This window comes from Canis aureus, chromosome 4 (assembly GCF_053574225.1).
Source record: "Canis aureus isolate CA01 chromosome 4, VMU_Caureus_v.1.0, whole genome shotgun sequence".
Classification (NCBI taxonomy): domain Eukaryota; kingdom Metazoa; phylum Chordata; class Mammalia; order Carnivora; family Canidae; genus Canis; species Canis aureus.
Window position 1 is genome coordinate 61,046,798 of NC_135614.1, and position 27,587 is coordinate 61,074,384.

At 52.7% G+C, this 27,587-nt stretch overlaps 1 protein-coding gene across 3 annotated transcripts in view; it reads right to left on the reverse strand.

Annotated features, from left to right (window-relative positions):
* The window catches only part of PPARGC1B (PPARG coactivator 1 beta), a 108,892-nt gene that overhangs the window by 5,028 nt on the left and 76,277 nt on the right, over positions 1-27,587 (reverse strand). Inside the window, exons 2-11 of one of the 3 annotated variants that reach the window (XM_077895933.1) lie at positions 25,108-25,281; positions 18,037-18,258; positions 14,677-14,793; positions 12,265-13,411; positions 11,281-11,317; positions 10,612-10,676; positions 8,518-9,310; positions 5,194-5,269; positions 3,039-3,160; positions 480-634 (exon numbers count right to left, since the gene is read on the reverse strand). In XM_077895933.1, the coding sequence (XP_077752059.1) occupies positions 480-634; positions 3,039-3,160; positions 5,194-5,269; positions 8,518-9,310; positions 10,612-10,676; positions 11,281-11,317; positions 12,265-13,411; positions 14,677-14,793; positions 18,037-18,258; positions 25,108-25,281 (2,908 nt within the window). Of the gene's footprint in view, positions 1-479; positions 635-3,038; positions 3,164-5,193; positions 5,270-8,517; positions 9,311-10,611; positions 10,677-11,280; positions 11,318-12,264; positions 13,412-14,676; positions 14,794-18,036; positions 18,259-25,107; positions 25,282-27,587 lie in introns of those variants that run through there. The other 2 variants (XM_077895932.1, XR_013378447.1) reach the window with 2 other exon arrangements.

Here is a 27,587-nt window from a genome sequence, read left to right on the forward strand (position 1 = left end):
CCTCGCACTCAGCCCAGTACTTCGGGAGGCTGTGTCGGACTCTCCTCCACAGATAATTCTCTCCTAAATTGTCCTTCTTCACCAACTCGTCCCCAAATGGGGAGGGCATGGTGACAATATTATTTCACTGTGGCCCATTAATGGACAAGGCTGTCTGCTAGCTGTTGGGGCCACCACAGAATGCCCCGGAGGGCAGCAGGGCAGCCACTGGCCCTGTGAGGTCAGAGGCAGTAATCATGGTTCTGCCAACTGGCTGTGAACACAAGACTGGACCTTCCAAGGGGCCCCGGGGGGCCCGAATCTCTCTCTTGGTATCAGTCTTGAGACAGGACAAGATGGGCCAGAGACCAGAAGGAAAACCAGATGGCGGCCTCCCAGCTGCAAGGTTGTACCAATGGCACATTAGAGCGTTAGAGTGGAAGCTGGGTCCAGAGGGGGTTTAGGCCTCGCTGGAATGTGCCGGGGCCTTATGTACTTACCATAGTCAGTGTGTCTGGGCCAGCAGAAGTGCTGGAGCCCTCCGTAGCTCAGCTGGAAGGAGGGCTCGTGGCGTTTCCGCAGGGCAGCGCCGTTCCTCAGAGACAGGGCAGCGTGCTCAGAACACCGGTAGGTGATGAAGCCATACTTCTCACCTCTGTGGGGAGACGCCAGGGGGAGCGTGTTACTGAGCCAGCTTGGTCTACACTCTCAGGCCACCCATTAGTCGGCGACGAGCAGAGAACCACACTGCTCAGTGGTTAGAACCACTAACCATGTCCATGGCCCCCCAAATACAGATGATGGCAACTGCTAGGCTGACCTCTACTGTGCAGTAACAGTAAGAGCAGGTGATTCACAGAATGTTTGCCAGAGTGCCTCACTCTTCAGACCGCTGGGTGAGTGGCTTCTGGCATTTTCTCCCCTCAGGGATAAGGAAATAGGCTCTGTGGAGTTCAGAATTTGCCCAAAGGCAAGGGGCAGGGCAAGTTTTCGAATTCAGACCTCCCCCCAAGAAAGCCTGTTTGCCATACCTATGCCCCCACCCTACCCCTCCTGCCTCCTTCAAAGCCAGCCTCAGCCACCACTTCCTTGGCTGCTAATGCGGCCTTCCCCCTTCCCTAACGCAGCTGGTATTCGCTACGCATCTCGTCCTTGATGGTAGACATCTCTGAGCTTGCCCTGCTCAGCATCCATTCCCCCTCCTCTGACAACGGTGCCAAGTGTTCACAATGACTCGTTCAAGGATGAGCCTTTGGCCCACAGCAGAACCTCAAAGAATTCATCCAGCTCGTGGCTGGAACTGTGAGGAACACTCCCCCCTTTCCCCAGTAGGAGGAAACTTAGAGCTGGGGGCAGCCTGTTTGAGAAGGATGCTGAGGCGAGAGGGTCTGAAGGTCAGCTCTTCCCTCAGCTCTTCAGCTCCACAAACAGCAAGAAAGAGACTCCTGGCTGCTCCGTCCCTCTGCTACCTATACTCCTCAGCACAGAGACAAGCTGGAGTCCCCCGACTGCTCAGGACGGGCTCACCAACACTGGGCCACACTGCTGTGAACGGATCTCCTCCCTGTCGGCCTGCTGTTTCCAGGAATTAGACTACTCCAGATACCCCATGTAAGTGGAGGCGTTCAACATTTCTCTTTCTGTGGCTACTGATTTCATGTAGCATAATCATTAGGTTATCCATGATTATCAAGGTTCATCCATGCTTGTAGCATGTGACAGGATTTCCTTCCTTTCTAAGGCTGAATAATACATTCCATTGTATGTGTATATACATTTTGCTTATCCGTTCATGAGTCGATGGAATACTTGGGTTGTTTCCACTTCTTGGGTTATCGTGAATAAAGCTCCTATACACATGGGCGTGCAAAGATCTCTTTGAGATCTTGCTTTCAATTCTTTTAAGTTTATACCCAGCAGTCGGATTGCTGGATCACCTAGTAATTCTATATTTAATTTTTGGAAGAACCTCCACACCACTTTCCATGGTGGCTGCACCAGTTTGCATTCCCATCAAAGTGCAAGAGGGTTCTAATTTCTCTATACTCTTGCCAATGCTTGTGATATTCGGTAGCCACCTTAATGGATACGAAGCATGTAATGATTCCTATATAGAAACTATTTTGTCATTGAAGCTCTTTAAAATTATTAAATTAGAATTTAAAAGCCTTAATAATTTAGTTGGCAAATATAATGGGAGATACTTCAGAATGACCTCAAAACTGACAAAGTTTTGACATCTAAGTTGTGCATTTACATGCAACCTATTCTTCTTGCAGATACCCTGACTTCTGAATGCTGCTTCCCCAAGTAAGTGAGGAAAAAAATCAAGAATCAGCACAGCAGAATCAGTGGTGTGAAACTGGCTGCTCCAGAGGAATGGAGGGATGTGAAGCAGGGGCTCTTGCAGGGCAGTGAGGTTCTAGTACAACTGTGTCCTTAAGCCCCAGGGGCTGTCTGCCGCCCTGGGCCAGTTCCAGGGTAGAAAACCTGAAGCAGACATGTAGGCTATAGATTTGGCTCTGCTACTAACTAGCTGCTTACTTAACTTGCCTCAACTTCCACGAAAGGGAGAGCAATAGAATGAGTGCATAGGTCACAGGTATGTTAGAAAGTTTAAGAGAGAGGGGCACCTGGATTGTTCAGTTGGTTAAGTGTCTGCATTCAGTTCAGGTCTCGATCCCAGTGTCCTGGGATTGAGCCCCACATTGGAATCTCTGCTTAGTGGGGAGCCTGCTTCCCCCTCTACCTGCCACTCTGTCTACTTGTGCTCTCTGTCAAATAAATAAAATCTTTAAAAAACAAAAATCAAACAAATTTAAGAGAATGCACAGGAATTTGCACTTAGCAAACCATTAGCAGCTGTTTGCTGCTTATTGCTGGGCCACACAATTGTTACTGGACCTTCTCTGGGGCCTAGCTCTCCAGGTCCAGGCTGTGGATTTCCTCAGATATGTGTTCTACAAATCTTCTCTGGCATCTTCTGTGTAGCCAGCCCTGGATCGGGACTTCTGCCCCTCCTCCCTGCCCTCCTCTGCAAATAGCTCGACTCGACTCACCTCTTGCTTCTTGTCAGCACCTGGCACTCCACGATCTCACCAAATACTTCAAAGCGCCTCTTCAGCTCTCGGGAGCTCATGTCACTGGAGAGATTTCGAACGTACACCACACGGCCTTCGCCCTGTTCCAGAAGGGAGACACGGAGAGACTCAGTCACTGCCTGGCTTCCTGGGACCTCTTTGATGGTGGGCTCCTACGGAGTCCTCATCCTCAGCCCGTGTTGCCTGGCTGAGCAGGTGACACCACCTGCAGCTGGAGTCAGAGAGAGGACGAGGACAATCCCTCTCCCAAAAGACTTGCCTTGGAGGAGGGGGCCGCCGAGTGTTGGGTTGGGATGTGGCTCCCAAAGGAAGCCACTGCTCACTTAAGGAAATGAGCAGAGAAGGGACGAGACAAGAGGGTTCATCAGTATTAATATAACTGTGTACCGTATTTGTGTTCTGAGTCTGGGGCTTTTTTTTGGTAGTTGGGGGAGGCTGTGATACAAAGGCAAGTTGCCAAGATGGTGATGGGCAAGGATGGGGAGCCGGGTCATTGTGAGGGTCACAGTGGGCTGGGAGGAAGGCAGTAGGACCCCGGGCAGAGGGCTCGGAATCACCATCACCCTCAGCTTTGCCAGGGCAGCGTGCGGACACGAGGACTAAGAGGTCACTTCTGGTGAGCTGGGTGCTGTGCTGTGGGCCCCCAGAATTGCCCAGCAGAGGGAGGGTTGGGGAGAAACCCAGGCTGAAATGTCCCCTCCTCTTCCTCTACCATCCGTGACTGGATCCAGTTAAAGCCACTGCTAGTGGAAGAGTTGCTTTGACCCGCTAGGTAAACTCCAGCTACGTTCCTGGAAACCTGCACTCTTGTGGGTAATACAGACAGCTCTGGTTTGGACAGGCTTAGGGTAAGGCCAGGGACTCTGGAGCCATCCCATTCTCCTCTCACAGAGGGGCAGGGAGGAAACCAAGGCCCAGGGACCCAGCAGGGCTCCGCCCTAGGTTCTGGATTCTGCTCAGTGAAGAAACACCCTCCTCCCAGGCTCCTGGCAGCTCCTTAACCTGATAAGGTTCTTTCCTGCCTCTGTTCCACATCCTCCTGAAACTTCATGGTGGCTCCTTTCATCCATCAGCATCTAGCTCTTTGCAGATGCCCTTCCCAGACTACCCTATAAATACATCCTCGCCAACCATCAAAACACAACTATTTCTCTCAGAGACTCGAGCCTGACGTGATTAATTCCACCGCGCCTCTCCCCATCTCTGATTATAGTGTTTATTCCTTGTTTATAAGTCTGTTGTACGTCTCCCTTCTGCCCCAGCCATGAAAACAGGGGCCTGGTCCGTCTCGTCCACGCCAGGCACATCACAACCGCTGCATGGTCACATGTGGATTCCAAGAAGACGCTCCAGGCACAGCCCGTGGTTCTAAGCACCTGCTTGCAGACAGCTGTGGACCTCTGGGGTACACACACCTCATGTGTCCGTCCACGTCTCTGCCCTGAAGCACCCTCATGGTGGAAAAGCAATCAAGTGCAAGTCTGTCTTTCTGTGCCTCTGTCTGAATACTTTCCCTTCCCTTCTTTCTAGTGACATGGAGCGGCTGGCTCTGGCTCTCCTCTGCAGCCTCCTGGCACAGCCGAGGCCCAGAGACTAACTCTGGAGGAGGGTCAACAAGGTCAGTGGGAAGCAAGGAGCAGGCTCTCCTGGTCCCTTAGCCCTGATCGAGCCAGGGGACCCTTAGGAAGGACAGGCCCAACTCCCTGGTGTATGGATGAGTAAACTGAGGCTCAGGGAAGCTGGGAGACCTGCCCAAGGTCACACAGGAGGTAGTAGCAGGGCTGCTTTGTGGCCTGGTTGGCCTAGCTCTGCTCCCTGCCCCCCCACCCCCCGCCCCACGGCCTGTGCTCTCAGCTCTATCGAGCCTGTGATGCTCAGCACTAAAATCACTACCGACTACACGCCTCACAGCCAGTCCCTCAGCCGCACTTTGCACGATGCCATCTCTGATGCCCTTTGGTGACCCTTGTGCCTTTTTAAGTCAAAGAAACGTAATTATCTTCTGTAGGCCACAGCCAGCCACAAAGGGCTTCGGGCCTCTGAAGCCTTGGCATGTCCTGCTGCCCCTGTTCTTCCCCATTCACTCCGGGCTCCGGGGCCCCAGGTCACTTACAATGGCCTTTTCCCGCCGCTTCCTGGCGTGCCGGACGCTTGGCGTTCTGTCTGAACACGGCCCTCTGCTCTCACATCTGTCAGTGAACAAGCAAAGCAGAGGCACTCACTCTCAGGAGGGACCACAGCAGGGTGGGTGGGCGGGTGGAGTTGCTCTAGGAAGCAAGGGACGCTTCTTTCAAAATTGCTCATGAGGGCAGAAGTAGCAGGACTGGCGCCCACGGAAAGCCAGCGTCCCCCTTAGCAGCGACAGCCCAGGGTTGTGTGCGGCTCTGCACCATCCAACACGTGCCTTTGCCAGCTTCCTTGACTGGATCCCTGGAAACCACCATGTCCCTAATCAGCACCCTTCTGCCTCTTTATGCCATGAGGGGTGGAAAGGTCCTTTTGCTTCATTACTGCATGTGATCTGATGGGGGGGAAAGCAACCCACGAGGCCTTATGCTTCCCCATTTTCCAAAGGAAAACCCTGAAGCTCAGATTCAGTATGGGATTTGCCTAAAGCCAGAACGCGGGGGAGGCACAGCTAGCAGGAGGGGTGCTGATCCTAGACCCACCACTCTCTAGTGGCTGATGCCCAGCCAAGAGGCAATCCCGGCCATCACAGCCCCCATGTCCCGTCCGGCTATTGGGCTCATCAGCTCAGGTGCACAGTCTGAGGACACTCGTGGGTGCCCCACGCTCATGTCCTCTTGCCTGTCTGCATGCTGCCTCTTCCTCCTCCAGAGAGCCAGGCTGCTGGAGTGGAAGGAGCATGGCATGTGCGGTCTGCAGGGCATCCTGGCTCTGCACAGACTGTCTGCATCCCTGGGAAATTCAGTACAGATGACAAAACATCGGCTCTCCGGTCAGACGGCCTGCATTCGATGCCCTGCTGGGTGACCTTGGGCTAGTTACTGATATCCCCTTAGCTTCAATTCTTTGACTGGAAGACAGGGAAAACTGACTGTACCACCTCCTTGGCCATTTGTGAGGTACAGAACACAAAATGCTGAGCTCAAGACCTGCTCAGTTAATTGCTTGCTTGCTTTTCAATTGAACCTCTTACAGCCTCTGCTCCCTCATCTCTAAAATGGGGACAAAAAGCAAATATGCCCTCAGTGCACCTGGGTGGCTTAGTGGTTGAACATCTGCCTTTGGCTCAGGTCATAATCCCAGGGTCCTGGGATCAAGTCCTGCAGGGAGCCTGCTTCTCCCTCTGCCTATGTCTCTGCCTCTCTCTCTCATGAATAAATAAATAAAATCTTAAAAAAAAAAAAAAAAAAAAGCAGATTGTCCTCTAAGTGCATCTGGGAAGCTAAATACAGTAATAGAAGGGGATGTGACTTGCAAACGTTAAAGCACTATAAATAACAGGGGGCATCTGGGTGGTTCAGTTGGTTAAGCAGCATCCAACTCTTGATTTTCGCTCAGGTTATGATCCCAGGGTCATGAAATAGAGCTCTGCATCAGCTCCACACTGGGCATGGAGCCTGCTTGGGATTTTCTTTCTCTTCCTCTTCCTCTCCTCCACCCTCTCTCCAATAATAAACAACAAACAAATAAACAAATAAGTAAAGTGCTATAAATAACAGTATCATCATCCATTTGCAAAGCATTGGCAGTTTCCCCACCTGCAGAGCTGAGGGTGACTGGTTTGTGTTGTTAAACCCCCTCAAAACACTTCTGTTGACCAATGTTTGGTACGGGAAGCACAGGTGAAAAGATGTGGGTCTGGAGAAGACTGATGACAAGTTCACCAGGTTTACCAAGCACTGAACTTTGCCAGCTGAGCAAGAACCAAGTTAACCAGTTACTTTTCTCTAGTGAGAAGAAAAAGCCAGCCCTGAACTTGGCCCAAAACCAAGAAGAGGGAAAGGAGAATCCATGGGAGTTTCTAAAGAGGCTCCTAACTTTCTGCAGGCAAGTTGGGCCTACCCTGACAGCCCTGAGCTGGTCAGGAGGGAAAGGAGGCCAGAAAACCTCAGCTCCAGCCTTAGAGGGAGGGAGGGAGGGAGGGAGGGAGGTGTTTCAAAAAGAAGAGAACCTTAGTACCTTTTGAAATACTAAACATTGTAGAGGAAACTGCCTAATATGGATGCCAAGTCACTTAGCTCAGTGACCCCCGAGGAATAGAGAATGGAGCCCTCATCCTGGCTTATTACATAGAAGGGCTTTACGAGAAATCGCTAGGGAACTCTTTTGAGTAACAGGTAGCCCAGGGCTTCTTAACATTAGTATCTGGAGAGTCTACAAACCTCCTAAAACCTAACGCCAGTTGGAGGTCTATGTACTTTTTAAAGGGAAGAGGAGTGTTTGCATTCATTAGATTGTCAAACAGTTAAGAGTTACTTGTGTAGATAAGAGAAAGCCTAGTTTTTCTAAGATTTTTTTAATTACCTGAATTCTGCGTCTGAGAGTATGGCTCTCTGGTGATATCATCATCACCTGGGAACTAGTCAGAAATGCAGATTCTCCACCACCACCCCCAGATGTAAAGAATCAGACACTGGGCGGGTGGGGTCCAGCGGTCCACAGGTAACCAGCGGCCGCCACTCACTGCTCAGGACCCCAGAGCACCATCTAGTGGTCGCTCAGGTGCATCTCAGGTGGAGGGTTTGCGACCTGCACCAGCTGACCCGCCTCAGGCCTCCCGCAGGTGAAGACTCACTGGGGTCCTGCTATGAATCAGGGAGAGAAGCAACGGGTCTCCACCAAAACACGCCAAACCCCTACTCTTTCTGCCTAACTCCCCACTGACTTTTGAACCAGCTCCTTCTTTCAGACTAGTTCAGTGGGCCAAGATGCTATGAGCCAACAGGCTCAGATGCATCATCGCAGCGGGAAGGTAAAGCAGCTTCTCAACTGCTAGAAGTCCTGCACAGCTCGCCAGGCCCAAGAGATGGGAGTAAACCTTATCACTGCTTTAAGTCCAGGTGTTCTTTTTTTTTAGAATACAGATCAGAATTCTGCTCAATTTCCTTTCACATGCAAATGTCACAAATGTCCCAATATATTAAACTGAGTCCAATTTACAAATGTAAAAGCAGAAAACACAGATGAGAAAGGGACAAGTTCATTTAGACATAAGGCTGCGAATGGCCAGGAAGTGGGTTTTCTTCCTCTCCCGGGGCCAAGAGACTGGCGTCACTCCTGACCATTTCACTGCAGGCTTTACCTGCCTCCAACCGGCCCACAGCTCCCCCAGGGAGATCACCTCCAGGGCCTCTGACCAGGACGCAGGCCACACACAGAGACGCAGCCCCAGGGCTCCTCCCTCCCTTGGCACCCCAGGAACTGGGGTCCTCAGCTGCCCACTGTCCCTCTCGAGGCTGCCCATCCATACCTGAAGGTCCTTCGGGTGGCTGGTGACCGGGAGCGGCAGGAAGAGGAGCCAGAGCTGGAACGGCTGCGGGAACAGAGCTGCCGACTGGCCTTGCTTGGTGGGCTCTGGTAGGGGCAGTGGTCAGAGCGAGGGGGGCTGACCCCTGAGTCCTCTTCTTCATCCTCCTCTTCCTCCTCCTCCTCCAGGAGGAAGCTGCTCTCACCACTGCTGCTGCTGCTGTCCTCAAAGACCGTGTCATACTCAGGACTCTTACAGGAGGCCAGGTCTTCATCCTCCAGGGCAGTCTCCAGAAGCCCAAAGTGCTTGGTGAGGCTGGCACGGATCTCATGGTCTCTCAGGGGCACACTGTCCTTGGCGGGACCCCCACTGTCACAGCTTCTGTCTTCCTCCCTGGCAGAGGCCTGCACCTCAGCCCGTGGGGCACCTTGTTGGTGGCAGTCCTCAAGGTGGACTCCAGACGGCTCCCAGGACCTCAGCACCTTCCTCTGCAGGGCGCCTTCTGGCTTAAGCACCTGGCAGTAATCATGGTCTCCAAAGGAACAGGAGAAGGGGCGCTTCTGACCCGTCTGGGAGGCTGGCTGGGCTGTAGCATGCCGCAGGTGTGACAGGAGCTCGCTCCGTTCTGGGTGCTTCTTTGGCAGCTTGGGGGCAGCCGCTGTGGTGGGCCCAAGCTGGAGGCCCTCCAAGCTGGGGAGACTGAGAGCTCTGTCTTTGCCTGGGCTGTGTTTGATGTCTGGCTTGAAGGGGTCCTCCTCTGTGGGTTTGTAGGGAGGTGTGGTGGGTGGGGTGAGTCCTAGCCAAGCAAGAGGAGAACCAGAGGTGAGGGGGACAGAGACTCTAGTTTGGGATGCCACATAAGCAGCACAAGTACCTCTACTTCCCCGACCCAATGAATGGCAGGCATCACTAATCAATCACTGCACTGCCAGCCGAGCCTGAATGTGGCCTGGGACTCCTCACACAGTCTGTGGTCAATTCTTTTTTCCAATTTGAATTCAATTAATTAACATATAATGTATTATTAGTAGTTTCAGAGGTAGAGGTCAGTGATTCACCAATCTTATATAACACCAAGTGCTCATTACATCACGTGCCCTTCTTAATGGACAGTTACCCATCCTCCCACCCCCCTCCACAGTCAATTCTTGAGCTGGCATGTGATGAAATCCACTTGCCATCCCTCTATAGCCCAGTGATGGTAGCCAAAACCTTCAGGTCATTTGAGATATCTCCTCCTGCTCTACATCCTGTCACTCAACAGCCTCTGATGTCCCCAGAGCTGAGAGGAGGCAGGTGCCACAGGTCAACTGCCCTTGTGGACTGGGCCATCACAGTGCCATTGGTGCTTCCTGCATCCACCCTTGGCCTCCCTCCTCCCCCCCAGTGCACCAAAGGGAACTTGCTAAGTGCCTGAGGTCTCTTCCTTTCTGGGGCTCCTGAAGCCTACAGGATCAGGATCACAGCCTCAGCCTGGCATTCCTCTGGGCCCTCTGTGATTGCTCCTTCCTGCCTGCCCTGCCTTTGCTATGCAGCAACGGCAGGTGGTCAATCTCAGATGCACCTGTGCTTTCACCCCACGTGCCTCTGCTCCTGCAGATTCTGCTGCCAGGGATCTCCTTCCCGCCTCTTTGTCTCTATCTCCCCAACTTCTGCTCCTCCCGCAAGCTCAGATCATATGCGCCCTGCTCTGGATGCCTTGCAAAGCTTCCCAGGCCATGCTCCTGCACTGCCCCACCCCGCCCCTTCCAGTACCAATGCTCCCAGAGCTCTTGCGTATCCTTTGACTAGTACGAGTCATAGTGTGAGTCTGTCTCCTCCATAAGATGGCAGGCTCCTTTGGGGGAAGACAGTGTCTCTTTCTTTCCTAACCTTGCCCTCAGCTTATGTGCGGACTGTTTGCAGATGAAAGGCTGACTCTCCCCCTTATGACACCCTCACTATGTATCCTAAGACCCCATGCAACCCATGCAGCAGTGGCAGGATCAGTGGGGTACACCCCCAACTGCCCAAGGGGCTGCTCAGGGTAGGGGACTCGCTGCCAGGAGTCACGTCTGCTCCCCCAAGGGCACCCTACCAGCTGAGCCCCTGGCTCACCTGCGGTGCCACAGAGCTCCACCGTCAAGGTCTGCTCAAAGCTCTTCCTGCCAAAAGGAGTGTCACTGGTGGGGGTGGGGAGGACAGAGAGGAAAGAGGCCAATCAGCAGCAGGCTCCACTTCCCCCAGCATGCAAGGAGGGCAAGGGGACACTGCGACGGACCCTGGTTCTGCTGCCCATAGAGGTGGGTCCTGGGGAGAATTTCTGGGAAACCCTCATCCTGGCTTAGAGGAATTCAAAGCAGCATATACCTCTTGCAGGAGACACAGGAGGAATTTGCTGGAGGAGGGGGACAGGGCAAGCATCACTACCCTTCTTATTTTACAGATGGAGCACCCAAGTCTCAGGGTGGGGAGGAGACTTGCCCAAAGCCACACAGCATTTGCAGCTCTCCCCTGTGGAGAAAAGAATTCTTTCCCTTGTCCTGGAAAGTACAGTTTATGAAATGGCCTGAAACCTTAATTCCCCCACTTTCCCTGGGCCTGCAGAGACCTCCCTTCTAAAGGAGCCCACTTATGGCGGGCCCCACATGGCAGAGTGAGAGCAGGTGCAGGGGGACAGGGGCAGGCTTAGAGGCTGAGGAACCACCCATCTCCCCACCCCCAAGACACATATCCAACAGGATAAAGACTCATGGAATAATTAACCGGTGATTTCCAAAAATCTACCTTTGTGACAAGGCCAGCATGAGGCACCTGGGAGAGTCTGAAAAGAAGATGAAAAAGAAAAAAAATAAGATTCCCCAACATGGCATCATTAACATATGTTTCCCTCAGGAGGAAACCCTGAACCCCCACTGGAACCCAAGCAGTACTCCCTTCAGGCATGTGACCCAAAAGTCTCTGTCATTTTCAGGAAAGGGCAGGAACAACTCAAAGCCACCTTCATTCCCAGGGTCTCAGCAACATTGGCGGTGGGCAGCCTACTGGAGGTTTCCGAAAAAGCAAGTGGCTATGAGGGTGATCCCTTCTGGCCAAAGAGTGCAGTACAGTGGGGAGGAGCCCCAGGGAAGGCCAGGGCCTAGGGTACTCCCCCAACAGGTGGACGCAGGACTCGCTAGCTCAATGGGTCACTCGATACCTCTGTGCCTCAGTTTCTCTGTCTGACAATGGAGATTATGCTAGCACCTACTACACAGGCCCCCTGTGAAGAATCACCGGGGTTAAGTGGTGTCAAGTTTTAGACCAGCACCTGGCACAGCGAGTACACAACAGATCACCCGGTATGATCACCACCACTACTGTTACCATTTAAAATTCAACATCATTATGGAGCTGGATTTAAGACTCACTCCTTTTGTCACATCATCACCCAGGACGTCTTCTTTAGAGCACTTAGCACAATTTGTAATTATCTTCCTTTTTTATTTACTTTGTGATTGCCTGTCTGCCCCACTGACACAAAAGCCCCAAGAGGGCAGGCATCTCGCTCCGTGTTCATTAAGTGGTGCCTGGCCCACGCATGATGAAAAACTCAGAGATGTGTGGGTAATTTCTGAAGAGCCGCCCAACTAGCCCATTGCACAGAAAGGGAAGTCGGGAGCCGGAGAGGGGAAGGGACTTGCCCAGCACAGGGCTCCTGGCTCCCAGCGCAGTGGGGAATGCCACGCCCCATCCCTGCCCCCTCTCTTGCAGACCATCGACTCCGACTACCTCTGGAAGGGAGCCGTGGGCAGCTGGGGTCCTCATCCGTGTCCCCACACCCACTCTCACAGGGGCTCTCCAGAGCCGGGATCTGGGGTCCCCGTGGGAGCTGCTGGTCCTGGCCACTGTCCTCATCTGTGGGGCTGCCCAGTGCCCCCTCCACGTCGTAGGCCTCGGGAGCCAGGCGCAGTGAGGGCAGAGTTCCCTGGGGCTCCACAGGGACCAGAGACTCATCAGAGAATGCCAGCCAGGGGCCCAGCTCCGGGTTCAGTCTCCTGGAACGCCGCACGGGGCACACGGAGCTCTCCAGCTTCCTCCCCAGCTTGGTCCATGGCAGGCCTCGACCTGGTCTTTTCCGGCCCCACTCCTCCTCCTCCTCTTCCTCATCTTTTTCGTCCTCTTCCTCCTCTTCATCCTCCTCCTCCTCTTCCTCCTCCCGCTGCAGCCTGGCTGTCCGGCCAGTGTGTCCTTTCACGTCAAGCCGCAGTGGGCGCAGGCTGGGTCTGGGCCCGGTGCTCCGGGGTGAAGCTGTGATCCTCACCTCCTCCACAGGGGATGGGTGGCCAGGGGAGGCCTGGCTGTCTTTGGGGGGCCTGGGCCTGGGGCGGGGCGTGAGGGAGGCGTAGACAGGTGTGGCCAGGCGGTAAGGTTTGCTGACATCGCAGAGGACATCCTGAGCCAGAAGTTCCCTCAGGATGGAGAACTCGGCCCAGGAGCCTTTGGAAGAGTGTTGGGACCGGGGCCGGGGTTTGACCTGCTTGGAGGGGCTGCTGCAGGGCTGGGGGGCTGGCTCAGAGGCCTGGGGGGGCAGCTTCCTCTGGGGGAGGCAGTAAGTGTGCATGTAGCGAATGAGCTGCACCATCGCCTGCATGTCTTCCCGGGACACCTGGGTGCCAGGGCCTGCCCTGCCCGGTGTTGGGGAGTCCTGGGGCAAGGCTGGAGCTGGCTGGGGGCTCGGGCAGTCCTCACTAGCTTCCTCATCCTCCTTGGCTGGGAGCGGGGGACTCAGGGCCGGTGGTGGCTGCAAGCCCCTGTCTGGGGAGCGGGCTTTAGTCTGGGGGCAGGATGGCACTGACGTGAGGTGCTTATGCAGTTCTGTACAACTCCGGCCCTGAGACTGCACTGTGGGGGCCTTCTTGTCTTGGGTGCTGTCCATCTAGAGAGAGAAGGAGGACACGGTAAGGAATGAGGCCCACATTGCCCCCTTCACTCTGCCCCATGCCTACAGCCACTGGCTGGGGGCAGCGTGGCACCAGGCAGTGCTCAGGTGACAAGGAACAAAGGAGTGACCAGCCTCCTAACAGGCCTCCCAGGCACGGATTTTACCCCTTCCCGGTTCACTCCCCAAGCCCTGCTCTGACCACCCCACTCTCCTGCACTACACACTTCAGTTGTGTCACCAGGATCTACATTAGTGGTGGTCGGCTTGGGCATGGGAACAAGGAAGAAGTGTATGTGGGAGTGCTGGGGAGATTTCTGGGATGATGGGAATGTTCTAAACTCAATTGTAGTCATGGCTTCACAACTCTGTAAATTTACTACAATCATCGAATTATACTTTTATTTTTTAAAGATTTTATTTACTTATTCATGAGAGACAGAGAGACAGAGACAGAGAGAAAGAGAGAGGCAGAGACATAGGCAGAGAGAGAAGTAGGCTCCATGCAGGGAGCCCGATGCAGAACCCGATCCTAGGACTCCGGGATCATACTCTGAGCCAAAGACAAGACACTGAACCACTGAACCACCCAGGCATCCCCGAATTATACTTTAATAAATGCCTTTATGATATTTAAGTGACACCTCCATAAAACTGTGTAAAAAAAAAAAAAAACATCCTGATTCTGCCCTGAGGGCATGGGATTGCGTGCAACAGTCCCCTGCAGAAGTGTCTAGGGACCAAAGAAAAGGACTGAGCGTGGGCTTTGAGTAACGGGAATGCTGGGAAATCACCTGCGAAACCTCTCTGAAAGTCTTAGAAGATGGAGCCCAAGGAGGAAAAGGGATTTGCTTCATTCCCTGGTGTTCACGACAGAGCTTTGGTTGCTCCAATGGCTTCTTTCCCCAGAAGAAATCCAAACTCCTTATTGAGGTCCCCACAACCAGTGAGGAGCTTATGTTTCAGTGTGTCACCCACTAGAATAAGCCCACTGAGAGCAGGCCACATCTTTCTCATCCCTGTTCTAACCCATCCTCTAACACGGTGCCTGCAATACTGAGGTGGAAGAGAAAGCCCAGTGCTCTCCCTAGAACCCCAAACTAGCCTGGGTCTCAAGAAACACCAAGCACACCAGCTACAGGGGTAATGGAGGGAAACCAGATGCTGATTGAACTTGACACCCTCTAATAAGAGTGGAAGGTTGCACCCCCTTAGAGGCCACCTGGGAGTCCAGGTGGATTTTGGGATGTGCACACAAATACCTTGACACAAGGCCGCTGATTCCTGGACCTGAGGCCTGCCTGGCGCCAGGTGGTGCCTTCCTTCTGGGTGTCGGAGCTTGAGGCTGGGTAGGATGTGGCGAGAAGGAGTTTCTGCAGCTGTGGGAGAAGCAGAGAGGAGGGGAGCTGGGGCTGTGCTCCGCTGGGGGACATGGAGAAGTGTGTGGCGGGGAGAAGCCTAAGCCCAGAGCTAGCTTCTAGGGACCGAGCACGCCCTGACTCTGGGTCATCACAGGACCATGGGAAGAACACAGGGAGGGCATTTAATGACCTAGAATGTTTCCCATTACATTAAGCACAGAAAGCAGATTGTCTAACAATGTAAGACACACACAAGTATCCCAATAAAATATAAATCCTTTTCAGAGTTACTAACCCGAGAGGAGTATCTGTGACTTTGAGAAATTCCAAACAGATCTGGTGTCATGTCTTCCCATTAAAATATGCCACGTACACCTTACTGGGACACTCTGCATATGCTTGCGATACACATGCGCATGCATACACACAATCTGGAAAGTCAGGTACCACAAGGATTCTTTGGTATGGGATTCCAACTGACTTTCCTTTTGTTCTTTTTGCTTATTCATACTGCTTTGTGTAAAGTTAATTTTTTTAATTTAAAAAGAAATGCTTGTAAGTAGTGAAAAAAATATACACTATAGACACTAAGGGGTGGACAAGTCCCCCTCCTGCCCGAGGTCCCTTCCTCCTTCCCAGAGATAACTACTATTAACCACCTTCTGGCAACCCCATTCTGAGGTGGGATTCAATCACATAGGAATGTATGTACATATCACCCCCAACACACCTGGTTGTTTGTACACAAGTGGAAGCATACTATACTAAAGCTTGTCTGGCTTTTCTAATTTTTCCATAAAAATTGCTGAGTCTCTTACACTTCTGCACCCAGAGGACAGGTGCATAGTGTATCCCAGAAGAGAGCGGGGAACTGAGTACACCTGCAAGTCCCACCAAGGATCCTGTGACAGCAAGACTGAGAATAAGCCAGGAAGCAGGATGGCTTTTTGCTACAGCACCAAGTATTTCCTCAAGTGATATGCCCTCCAGGTCACCCCAGCAAGGAGTGCTGGGGTGAGCCAGAGAGAAGGCCAATCCTCACTCCCCTAGGAGCTAGAGGATTCCCACCACCCCACCTAGACCCCAAACCAACACACGCAGGTCCGTGATTCTCTGACATGGATAGAACGAGATTCTTGGGCTGGCGGGAAGGGATCTGGTTCTGGCCCAGCTCAGCCCCACTCACTACGAGCCCTTGAATGAGTCCTTTCCCTCTTCAGGCCTTGGCTTTTCCATCGGCATATTGGTGGCAAGCACATTAAATGATTGGTTCTGAACCTTTTTTGATTCAGGAGTCCCTCGAAAGATATGATAGAAGCTGCTGAGCTCAGAAGGATGCACAGATATGTAGAGGCCAGCCCACCAACGGGCTCTCTGGGATCCGTGACTCCAGGTTAAGAACAGGGCATCTGGATCACTCGTCAGGGCCTTTCTGAACTCTGCCGGTGTGCTGGAAGTCTAGCTGGTGAGTCTGTTACCTGCGTGCCTAGCACACTTCCTGAAATGCTCAACAGGTGTGGGAGGAATGAAGGCAGTCGGAGGCATGGGAGGGAAACACCCTGTGGCCAGCAGGGGTCGCTCTCTGCCTCTCCAGAACCCCCACAGAGAATTCCTCATTACTACTGCCACCAGGACTATTACTTAGATAGTATTTATTGAGCAACTTCTTTGTGCCAGGCACTGCTCTAAGCGCTCTCCATGCATTATCTGCTGTACTCCTCCTAACAGCCTTTGAGATAAACCCTATTATTAACCCCACCTTATGGACCAGGAAGCGGAGTCAGAGAGATTAGGGGCCTCAAGGACACACAAGCACTAACTGGTGGGGCTGGGATTCAAACCCAGTCTGAGTCCTGTCAGCAGAAGCCACCACGTACGACTGAACATATTCTCACGCCCAGCACACACTAGGTCCTTACTAAATGTTTCACACCACTCTCGGGAACTTGCAGGCCGTGGGAGAGAAGAAAAAGGATCCTGGAAAAGGAGTCAGAATACCTACTTGCTGTGTGACCACAGGAGAATCCCTCCTTGCTCTGGGCTTCAGTTTCCCCAGAGCTGCACTTGAGAGTTACCAAGGGCCTTTCCACTCAAACCTTCCATGACCTAAGACCCTCGCCAGCTCAATAAGCCCTGATTTTCCAGCTGAGTCTTATCAGCACCTAGGTTCTCCAGTGCCAAGGCAGGGAGCCCAAGATACATGAGTGAGGTGGGACTTCACACGCCCCATGACATCTCAGCTTCCAGCTTCCAGCTTCCAGCTTCCCTCTGCCTGAGTCAGCAACTGCTTTCAGTAACTTTTTGAGGTCTGGACTCTTCTGAGAATCTGATAAACACGGAGACCTTCTCCCCAGAAAAATACAACGCCATGTGCCCATTCTTCCCCATCCCACAGATACTCAGACATTTAACTTCTGCTGGGGGGGAGGAGGGTATCAACCAGTCTGACCTCTGTGGAGGGCAACCTGGAAATATCTGTCTAAACTGAAATACCGGGTCTCGGTAGACCCAGGAATCCCACTGTTAGCAACTCATCCACTTAGATGTGCAAAGGCCTCTACCAAAGCACTGACCGCAGCAGTGTCACAGGGAGAGGTGGAAAGACCTAAATCTCCACCAAGAGGGGACTAGTCAAATAAGTTATGGTCCATCCTTACAAAAGAACACAATGCAGCTAACAAAAAGGATGGAGCCGAGCTACCTGTGCTCATCTGAGTTTTCAAGGCACACAGTTCATTGAGAAAAGGTGCAGAGCCATTTATGAGGTCAACTCCCTTTTGCAGTGTTAAAAAAAAAAAAAAAAAAAAAAGTAGAAGAGGAAAGTCACACAACAGATTGGTAATCATGGTTACCTCCAGCCAAGGAACTCAACTGTGGGATGGGCAAAGAGGTGTTTTTTTTTGCTTCTAACTACCCACGTTTTCTGCTTGAATTTTTACTGCCGTTGTGTCTGTATAACCTTTAGAAAGAGGTTTACATGTAATTTCGAGGTTTTACCACACAAGGAAGGTCAATCCATGAAATCCCAAAGGACCTACAGAGTGCAGGTGGAGCCTCCAAGGTGAGCCCCGCAGTACCACAAGGAAAGGGGAGGCCCGGAAGGGACTTCCATGCCCTGTCCAGGCTGCCCGCCATGTGTCAGTGATACGTAGACATCCCCCCCACAGGGGCTGGAGCTGGCTCCCCTACACCTGCTACCCCTACAAGCAGACACCACAGCCCCAGCCACTACCATCCCCGCAGCTAGAAATAGGTTCTTACCAGTGAGAGGTCGTCCACCTCAGGTGCCGGGGGCTGGGGTCTCTCCAGTGAGGGGCTGGGACTGGGGGGTGAGGATGAGGGGGCAGGCGAAGCTGAAGTGCAGGATGGTGCATCTCCACCATCCAGGGCCGGGAAGGCAGCCAGACCCACGTCATCTTCAGGGATGTCGTCCAGGGTCTTGGTGAGCGCTGCCAGGAGGGCCTCATTCTCGCTGTCAGTTATCTGAAACGAGGAGCGCGGGTGGAGCAGAGAGGGACATAGTTAGTCAGTACCCGGGCTCAGCCGTCTTCACGTCTTCGTGGTAGAAATCTGCTCTGCACATGCAGCTGCACCACATCACTCTCTTGCCAAATCCTCTCCCATCCTTCCCCCGCCCTCAGATCTCTCGGTATCACTGGGATGGCAGATGCCTGAGAAATATGTTATCGACTCCAGGAATCACAGAGTCTGTGAGCAGGCAGCAGGTGAAACTGGAAGTAGCCTTGCCCTAGGAGCCCCAATCCTGGCTCTGCTGCTCATCGGGGTGGGCACAGGGTTATCTACCTGAAAGACACCTGCTGTCCCCTGTAGCAAGGACAGCAGCTCCACACTACAACCTCCTGTTCTAACTCCTGGGACAAGCCCTTGGTCCCCAAAGCTGGCCTCTGTCTCTGGGAACAGCATGCCATTGCAGCCCCCCACTCCCAAGGACACTGGGTGCCAGGCAGGCAGTGTACAGGCTGGCAGCTTCGGGGTTGACAATGACAATGAGAACGATGGCAATAATAAAACCGCTACTGTTCCCCAGTGGGCTCCTTGGCCATGCTCACCACTCAGGAGGGGTCAGGAGCTTGGGCTCTGGCTGCGGTTGCATCTCAGATCCCACACTTCTCAGGTATGGGTCCTTGGTCAAGTTTTAGTCTCTTCATCTGTCTCATGCAACGACAGTACCTACTTCTTGAGCTTAATGTTGAGGACCTAACCTCATCTCAGCTAACGTACATACAATAAGCTGCTTAGCAAACCAAAGGAGCCTGCTGCATGATAAGTGCTCGGTCCTGCCACTACCATTGCCACTATGATGGTGGTGGTGGAGGCAACGGCAGGCTCTCCTCCCGCCTCCTCCCTCCCTTCCCCTGACATGCATGTACTAAATGGCTACTCTGCACCTGGCACCGTCTGGGCACTCGTCCTACCGCATTGCCAAGACAGGTGTGGCCCCTGCCCTCATGAAGCTTCCTCTCCAGCAGAGAACAGACTTATGAAAGGGAACAAACGAGATCATTTCAGAGAATGAAAATCTAGGAAGAAAGTAAAAGGAAGTTGCCATGGAGAAGAACGTGGTGAAGATTTACAAGCAAGTTAGGGTGGTCACAGACAACTGCTCTGAGCAGCTGGCATTTCAACTGAGGCCCAAAAGGCATGCGGGCACCAGGCGGAGGGTGGAGAACCAAAGACCCCAGGCAGAGAAAAAAATATAGAGCCAAAGTCTGGGATAAACACTGGGGGCCAAGGAGAGGAGCATCCAGGCCTCATGAATACCGCCTTGGGTAAACCTCACAACAACCTCTAGGAGAGGAGTTCTACTCTAATCTCTGTTTTGCAGTTGGAGAAACTGAGGCTCCTGGAGGTTGAACCAGGTGTCTGGGGTCATATAACAAATCCGGGACAGAGGCAGGACTTCCACCATGGCCCACATCAGCCAAGAGTTGAGCCTTTCCGATGTCTAAGACCTATAATGACGGGGGTCAGCACATAGATTGCCAGCCCACCCCCAGACACCAGCCCAGTGGCCCCCATGCCCAGAGGCCCTGGAGCATGGCAATCACGTAGCTTCCAGGTGAGGCGCCAAGCACCTGGTTCAGTAAGCCCTGGCTGCCAGGCCTGTTCTGGCAGGAGGCGCCTTTTGTCACATGATGCCTCCGCCAGCACTCTTTCCCAGGTCAGGCTGTTTATCCTTCCTTCAGGAAGTGCATCTGAAATACGCATCTCGTGACAGCCTTTTTGGCTGCACTGAATCTGCTCCGGGCCTTGCAACCAGTGAGGCAGCTGAGTAACTCAAAGAGGGGGAACATGGAGTGAAGAGAACAAATGTGCTTGTAGCTTTTGGATTAGAGCTAAAATAAAAGAAGGGTCAAAAGAAGGTTCTGGTCGGGCCTGACCCAGGCCCCGGGGAGTATGTGTGTGGAAGAGGTGGGGGGTGGGGTGGGAATGACACACAAGGGCAGATCCTGGCCTGTGGACTCTGGCTTAAGAATGTGATGGGCTCATTTGACTGCTTGCTCCTCTCACCCCCTACCACCCCCCGCCCCCCCCACCCCACCCACACACACACACAACCACCACCCTCAAGCCAGAGTCCCCTATATTCCCAGAGTGGTCTGTTTAGCCTGACAGGGAGTTAACTAAGACCTTGGAACCAGGGACCCAATGACCACTCTGGGGGCTGACAACATGGGGCTCCACCACCACAGGGTGGTTGCCAGCAAATCGGTTCCCTCTTCTAAGCCTTGCCGCTTTTTCTGTAAAATGGGAAAACATGACTCCCCCACCCCACCACCACTGTCTGCTTAGGAAGGCCAGATCTGGACTGAAGGGTGCTCCCAAGCCCAGCCCAGCCCAGTGCCTGGGGCAGGTGGCACCTGGGCAGATTTGTTAAATACAAGGAAAAATGTACCAAACAATGCATTCTGGCCACTGGAACAGATTAGCTAGCGCCTCAAGGGAGAGATTCTAGAGGGAAGTTATTCAGAAATGTCACCAGCACTGGATCAAATAAGAGCCCCCTTTCTCACAGGGACAAGAGCCAGTGGTCCAGTGGTAATACTATGAATTATCACACACATCAGAGCTGGATCCCTCAGGGATCACAAAGTAACCAATGATGTTAAGCATGGGGTCCTGTGTGCCACTGCCCCCCTATATCACTACCCAATTGTGGCTCTTGTTCTTTCCACACCAGTATCTATCGTTCTATATTTCTTTCTTTGTGTTTTTTTTTTAAGAGGGAGCTGCAGAGGCAGAGAGAGAATCCCAATCAGCTCCATGCCCAGCGCAGAGCCCAATGCAGGGCTTGATCTCACAACTCTTGAGATCATGACCTGAGCTGAAATCAAGAGTTGGATGCTTAACTGACTGCATCACCAAGGCGCCTCCCATACCAGCACCTGTAACAGAGCCCTCCAAGCAATAACTGCCATTCCTCATTTCCTCATGAGGAAATCTATTTGTCACTGGTGATGGTGGGAGGGGGGGTGTAGGGGTGGGGTTGTGGAGGCGGAGAAATGAAAGTCCAGGAAACAAACTTGTCAAGGTCACACAGCAAGTCAGGGTGGTGGTCAAGGATGTACTGTGTACCAGGCACCATGTGAAAATGAATACAAAATGGCAAAGACCTCAGGAAGCACCCAACAGGCTGAGCCAAAACAAAATGAGTAACAAAAGGCCTCCTCCCTCTCCTCAGCCCACCCTGGGCTGCTCCAGCTCGGGAACAGCCAGACAGACAGGGTTGGAAGCGCTGACCCTGCCAGGAAGGAAGGCCCCTCTGCCCACAGCGTCCACGGCGTCCGTCAGCACCTAGGATGATACATCACGGGGGGCCGCGCCATCCTGTCCTCTTCCTGGGCCCATTGGCCAGGCTCTCCTGCTCTGCTTGGAAGCGGAGTGCAAATTAATGGAGAGTTAATCAGGGAAGGAAGAGATATTAATAGACTCAACCCCACCCCAGCCTTCCTGAGCTGCACTCAAGCCGGAGGAAAAAGGAGGAAAAAGACTTCAAGAAATCCGAGGGAGGGATCCCTGGGTGGCGCAGCGGTTTGGCGCCTGCCTTTGGCCCAGGGCACGATCCTGGAGACCCGGAATCGAATCCCACGTCGGGCTCCCGGTGCACGGAGCCTGCTTCTCCCTCTGCCTATGTCTCTGCCTCTCTCTCTCTCTCTGTGACTATCATAAATAAATTAAAAAAAAAAAAAAAGAAAGAAAGAAATCCGAGGGAAAATGCTTCACTTTGAAGGCCTAGGAGGGGCCTGAAGGAATGACAGAGAACAGGATTTCTGCTTCGAGGGCCAGAAGAACACTCAGAAATCCCCACCCCCACCCTCCAGCCAGGGGGCTCAACTGGGCTCCAGAAAACCCAGGAAATCAGTTTTTTCCTCCCTTTTTTTCTGGCAGTGGGCCCACAGATTCCATCAGAAAACTGCGACGGGGACCCTCCCCTCAACAGACCAAGAACCACTGACTGAATCCACCACGTTCCTTCCCCAGGGAGCTACTTGCCCACGACCACACAGCAAGCTGACAACCAGGTGCCTGCTTCCTCCAAAAATACTTGGTGATGGTTGTGGCCCTGGCCTGAGGACTCTGGGAAGACAGAAAATCGAGGCCACCATCCCTCCCTGCCCTCGAGGACTTGTTCACCCTGTCACGCTGCCTCGAGGTCTGTTTCCATAGCAATGGTGCCATCTGCCTGGGGGAACACAGCTCGGACCCAGGCGGTGGCTCCAGGGTTCCCGCCGCTCAAATGAGAAAGCTGAGCTTGTGGCCGCGGGAGAAGCCACGACGCCAGCTTGAGGCCTGTGGAACGGGCCACGACGTCTGGTCCTTGACAGGAAAGAAAGCTTCACAATCAGCTTCTTCATTCAACGCACGAGAGCGAGAGCGAGTCCTCACCACGTACGACGCCCCCAGAGCCTAACCAGACGCAGTTTGCCCTCCCCGGGGCTCACCGTCCAAGGGGCACAGGGAGACGGGCACGCCACACAGATGGCGCCTGGGAGAGGAAGTAACTCACCGACTGCCTAAGGAGGCGACACGACAGCTTGAAGGGGATTATCCACTTGGTGGCTATTCATGAAGCCCTGGGAGAGTGCGGGGCTCTGCGCAGAGCCCGGGAATATAATAGCGCATGGTGCCATCGTGACCCCAGGTCAGGGGGTTTAGGATGTGTGTGTGGCAGGGGGACGGCCACTGACCACACCATCACACGCACAGGGGCGCATCTGTGGGGAATGGGTGGCGCTGGCCTGGGCTTAGGAGGGCAGGTGGGGTGTGCCGACCACGACCGGGGCGGGGCTGGGTGGGCAGAGGTCGGCCAAGGTCCTCTCCGTCTGTGGGGCTGGGAACCCGGGGGCCACACAGGCTCACTTGGCGTCCAAGGCCATTTCAGGCGCACAGTGGGATCTCGGCAGGGGCTGGCTTCCTTTCTGAGGAAGCAGGGAGCCCGTACAGCTCGGGTGGGGTTCTCCATGCACCATCTCAACCTCTCTTGCTCATCAGCCCTCCCTGCCTGAAGGTATTTTCTGGAAGTGAGCCACACACACCCCCGGGGGGGAGGGGGGTAAAGCAGCGTAGTGTAGGTCTCACCTCTATTGTTCAAATAAAGAATGGAGGTCCCTGGACCTAGCCCAAACCAGAGCCCAGCCCTGCTGCTCTGCATACGGTTGGCAGAGAAGCTGTACAGCAGCGAGGGGCAGGGCTTCCTCAGATCTTCACTGACCCTTGCTCGCTGTGTGACCTGGCGTAGGTTACTTAGCCTCTCTGAATTTCACTTTCCTCACCTATAAAATGGTTATTAATAGTCCTTTCTTTATAGGTTAGGATAGTCTCAGGAAAAATCTAGACCCCTTACCATGGCCCCCGAGACCCTGCATGCATGATCTGGCCCCTGCCTACCTTTCCGACTACCCTCTGGCACAATCCCTTTAGCTGCTACCTGCCAGCTCTTCTGTTCTCCAACATAGCCAGCTTTCCTGTTCCCGGACTTTGCGCTTACTGCTTCCTCTGCCTGGAAAGCTCGGTCTCTGCTCTCTGAGCTTCACAGGGCTCCTCCAACCATCCTCCAACTGAAGCACGGCCTCCTCAGAGAGGTCTTTCCTGACCACCCAGTCTTTAGATCCCCTTCTCACACCTGGTGCGTTTCTTTTGCGCACGTGTCACCATGACCACAGTTTCGGTGTTAACTGATCTAGGGTCACTTTTCTCTCTAGATTGTAGACAGCACAGTGTCTGACACACAGAGGGAGCTTCCATTTCTAGAAGGAATGCTACAATCTGTTGAGACTATCTGAGATGATGCTCACGGCATACGAGCACGGCACAATAGTAGGTTAAATTGTTGTTTATTAGTATTATATTGCCAGACAGGCACGGGGACTAAGGGTTCTCCCCCCAGTCTTTATAGGGGAGCATATTTCAAGGAAATAATAATAAATCCGATTGTACCCATCACTCAGTTTCAACACGGCCAATCTTATTTCCCATACACCCTCCCCTACACACCCACACCCACATATGCAAATGCAAGCAGAGCTTGCTGTATGTTGAAGCAAATCCCAGACTTATTATTCCATACTTGAGGGCTTCTTAAAGGAAATGTCACCCATCACATGCCCTGAGACTGGACGCAGAGCGCATAAGGTAAGAGGCCTTATGTTCACAGTTCTTGGCACTGCCTCTTTTTAAAGAATCTCTGGGCTCCAGTTGAAAAATGGAGACAACTGTATTTGCTCTAAGAGTTGTTAAGAAAATTAAATAAGTTAATAGACACAACAGGGACAGTCCTGCCACAGAGCAGTTGTTCAATACATGTGAGTCATCTCCAATATGGCGTAGCCGTGGTTACAAAGCCCTGGCTCAGGAGGGAGGCAGACTGGGTTTGCATCTAGCTCAGCTACTGACTAGGTAAATCGCCCCAGGCACATGACTTTTAACTTCTCCAAGCCTCAGTCTCCTCATATATGAAATGGGTTTATAATCATGCCTGCCTCACAGGGTAGGGATGAGAATTCAGTGAGGTAATAGAGGGTAGGAGGGTCTTGGGGTTTTAAGCCACCCGGGCCCATGGAGGGGCTCATTTCTGACTGGGGGGCATAGCAGGAGCAGCTCTTCCCCATCCTCGCTGTCCAGGGGTGGTAACGGGCCCAGCAAGGGGTAAGAACTCCCAAGATCAAGAGCAGATCCACGATAAGAGGCAGGGTCCCAAGAGCTTTGGTGGGTGATAAGACTTTTTTGCATGAGCAAATGCAAAAGAAGGTGGTACGGGGCAGAGCCAGGCTTTTAGGAGCAGAGAGCTACCTGGAGGCTCAGAGGACATACCTGGAAGAGCTCGGAGTCATCGGGGCTGTACTGGCTGGGTTCAGTCTCAGAGTTCTCTGGGCACCACTGCAGCTCCCCAAAGCAGGTGGCTGAGTCAAAGTCACTGGCGTCCAGCTGGGAGAGGTCAAGCTCAGGAAAGTCTGCGCAGAGTTGCTCCTCCCCAGACACCCCACTCTGAAGAGACAGGAAGAAGGAAGTTGAGTCAGAGCTGGGCTTGGCTGGACCCAGGCACAGACCCTCTTAACTCATGGTGCTGCCGGCCTGGATCTCTGGCAGCTCTCGGTCAAGGCCTGATTTTGCCACGTGACCAAGGAATGGCACGGTAGGCCTCACCCTCCTGCAACGGTTGAATCTACCAGGAGCTAAGCCAGGCCCTGGCAATACAAATCCTGCCTGCTGCTCCATCCCCTCCTCCTTTGCACTCCTACACATCCCTCAAAGCCCTTTTCCCATAGCACCTCTTTCCTCTTATCAGAACTGTTGTGTTGAAAACTTCATTAGAAGCTGTAAATAGATACTCATGTACATTACTGTCCCCACCAGAAAGGGGATTTCTGGAATTCAATGTTAATAATGAAACAAAACCCAGTAATAATAATGGCCGACATTATTGAGGGATGATGATGTTCTGGAGAAATACTCATTTATGTTCTCAGGGATTTTATCGGACTATGTGTAAAGTCTAAAATGTGGAAGACCACCTGTCCGTGGACATAGGTAAATAAAACCATAATCACTGTAGCATGGAATACCACGGTGCATCTAAAAAGAATGAGGCAGAGGTATATGCCCAAGACATGTCAAGTGGAAATAAATTGTAGAATATAGCATGTAGAATATTATCCCACGCATGTAAAGAGAAAAATCCAACTATACAACTCTCTGTGTGTGATAATACGTAGCAAACATACAGGAAAAGTTCTACAAGGCTATAAATCCACCTGTCCGCAGTGGACGGGGTTGGGGGGAGGCCCAGAGGACTATGGTGGCAGCCCTGACTGACCCAGCCTATCTCAAAGTGTGGTCCCAAGACCGGCAGGGTCAACACCACCTGGGAACGTGTTAGAGACGATGCAGATTCTCAGGCCTAACTCCAAGCCAACTCATCAGAAGGCAACGGCTTTCTGACCCTGGTCTCGCACTTTGAACAACCACCCATAGAAGGGCTGCCCTGCAGATTGACAAACAGCCCGAGCTGGGAGGCTGACCCAGAAACGGCATACACCACAGCCCTTGGGGGCTGGTAGACTTGAATCATAATCCCCATGTGCCAGCTATGAAACCTGGGGCACAGCTCTTCTCCTCTCCGAAGCTCAACTGCCTCATCTGTAGAATGGGACAAAACCTGCCTCACAGAGTTAAGATTAAACAAGGCAATGCTACAGCCTGGCTTGGGAGACGCTCCATGAATGGTAGTAACAGTACTAATAAAAGTAAGAAATAATAATAATTAAAAAAAAAAAGTGTTTCATGGCAGTCAGAGAGCGTAGACCTGTCTTCGAGAACAAGAAAAGGCCTATGTAGCGCTTAAAAGAAATAGGTTTTGCACAGGCCTTTTCCTTAATTGTTCCCACTTACTAAGCCTCATAAATTATGAACAAATGTATATTATTAGCTCAACTTGACACAGGAAAAAGGCTTTTATCCGAATTTGGGTCAAATGTCTTAATTGGTGTTTTGCGAGAACTCTGTATCCACGGGCACCACCAGCGCCAGGTTCTCTCAAGTGGCTGGTCCCCTGTTCTCAGACCAGACACCAGGGTGCTCTGCGAGCCTCTGTCTCCAGGGCCATCCCTGGGATCGCTGCAGGCCCCTCCCAACACCCTACTACTACTACTGGCCACCACCACTCAGTTGCCCTGGCTGCAGGAAACACTTGGGTGGATTCTCAGCCACCTCCGGGGGCTTCCTTCCCCTCTTTGTCCCATCAGACTGTGGGGATGCAGCTAGATGGTCTATTTCCAGTTTTTGGCTATTGTGAACAAAGTCTGCAATATGTGTGTACACATCTTCGTGTGGACATGCACCTTTAGCCCCCTTGGGTAAATGGAGTGGCACTGCTGGGTCACAGAGTCAGCATATGTGACTTTTTAAAAACTACAAAACCATTCTCCAAAACTGTTGTGCCATAGTACATGCTCACCGGCTGTGCTGAGAATGCCAACTGTTCCACACCCTGCCCAGTGCTTAGTGGTGTCAGTCATTTTAATTTTAGCCGTGCTGGTGAGTGTGCTCCCGCATTTATTAAATGCTACAATGAGCCGGGCCCCGAGATATGTAAGACAGTTTATTCCTTCACGAGTTGGCATCTTAGGAGGGGAAAAACACATAAATACTTCCTTATGGGTGGTGGTGGTGCTCTGAAGGAAACAGGCCAGGTGTGCTGAGCGAGGGTAACAGAGGGAAGGGAAGTCTCGGATAGTGGGGGCTCAGGAAACGCTTCCTGGAAGAGCTGACTCTGAGTTGAGACTTGAAGGAGT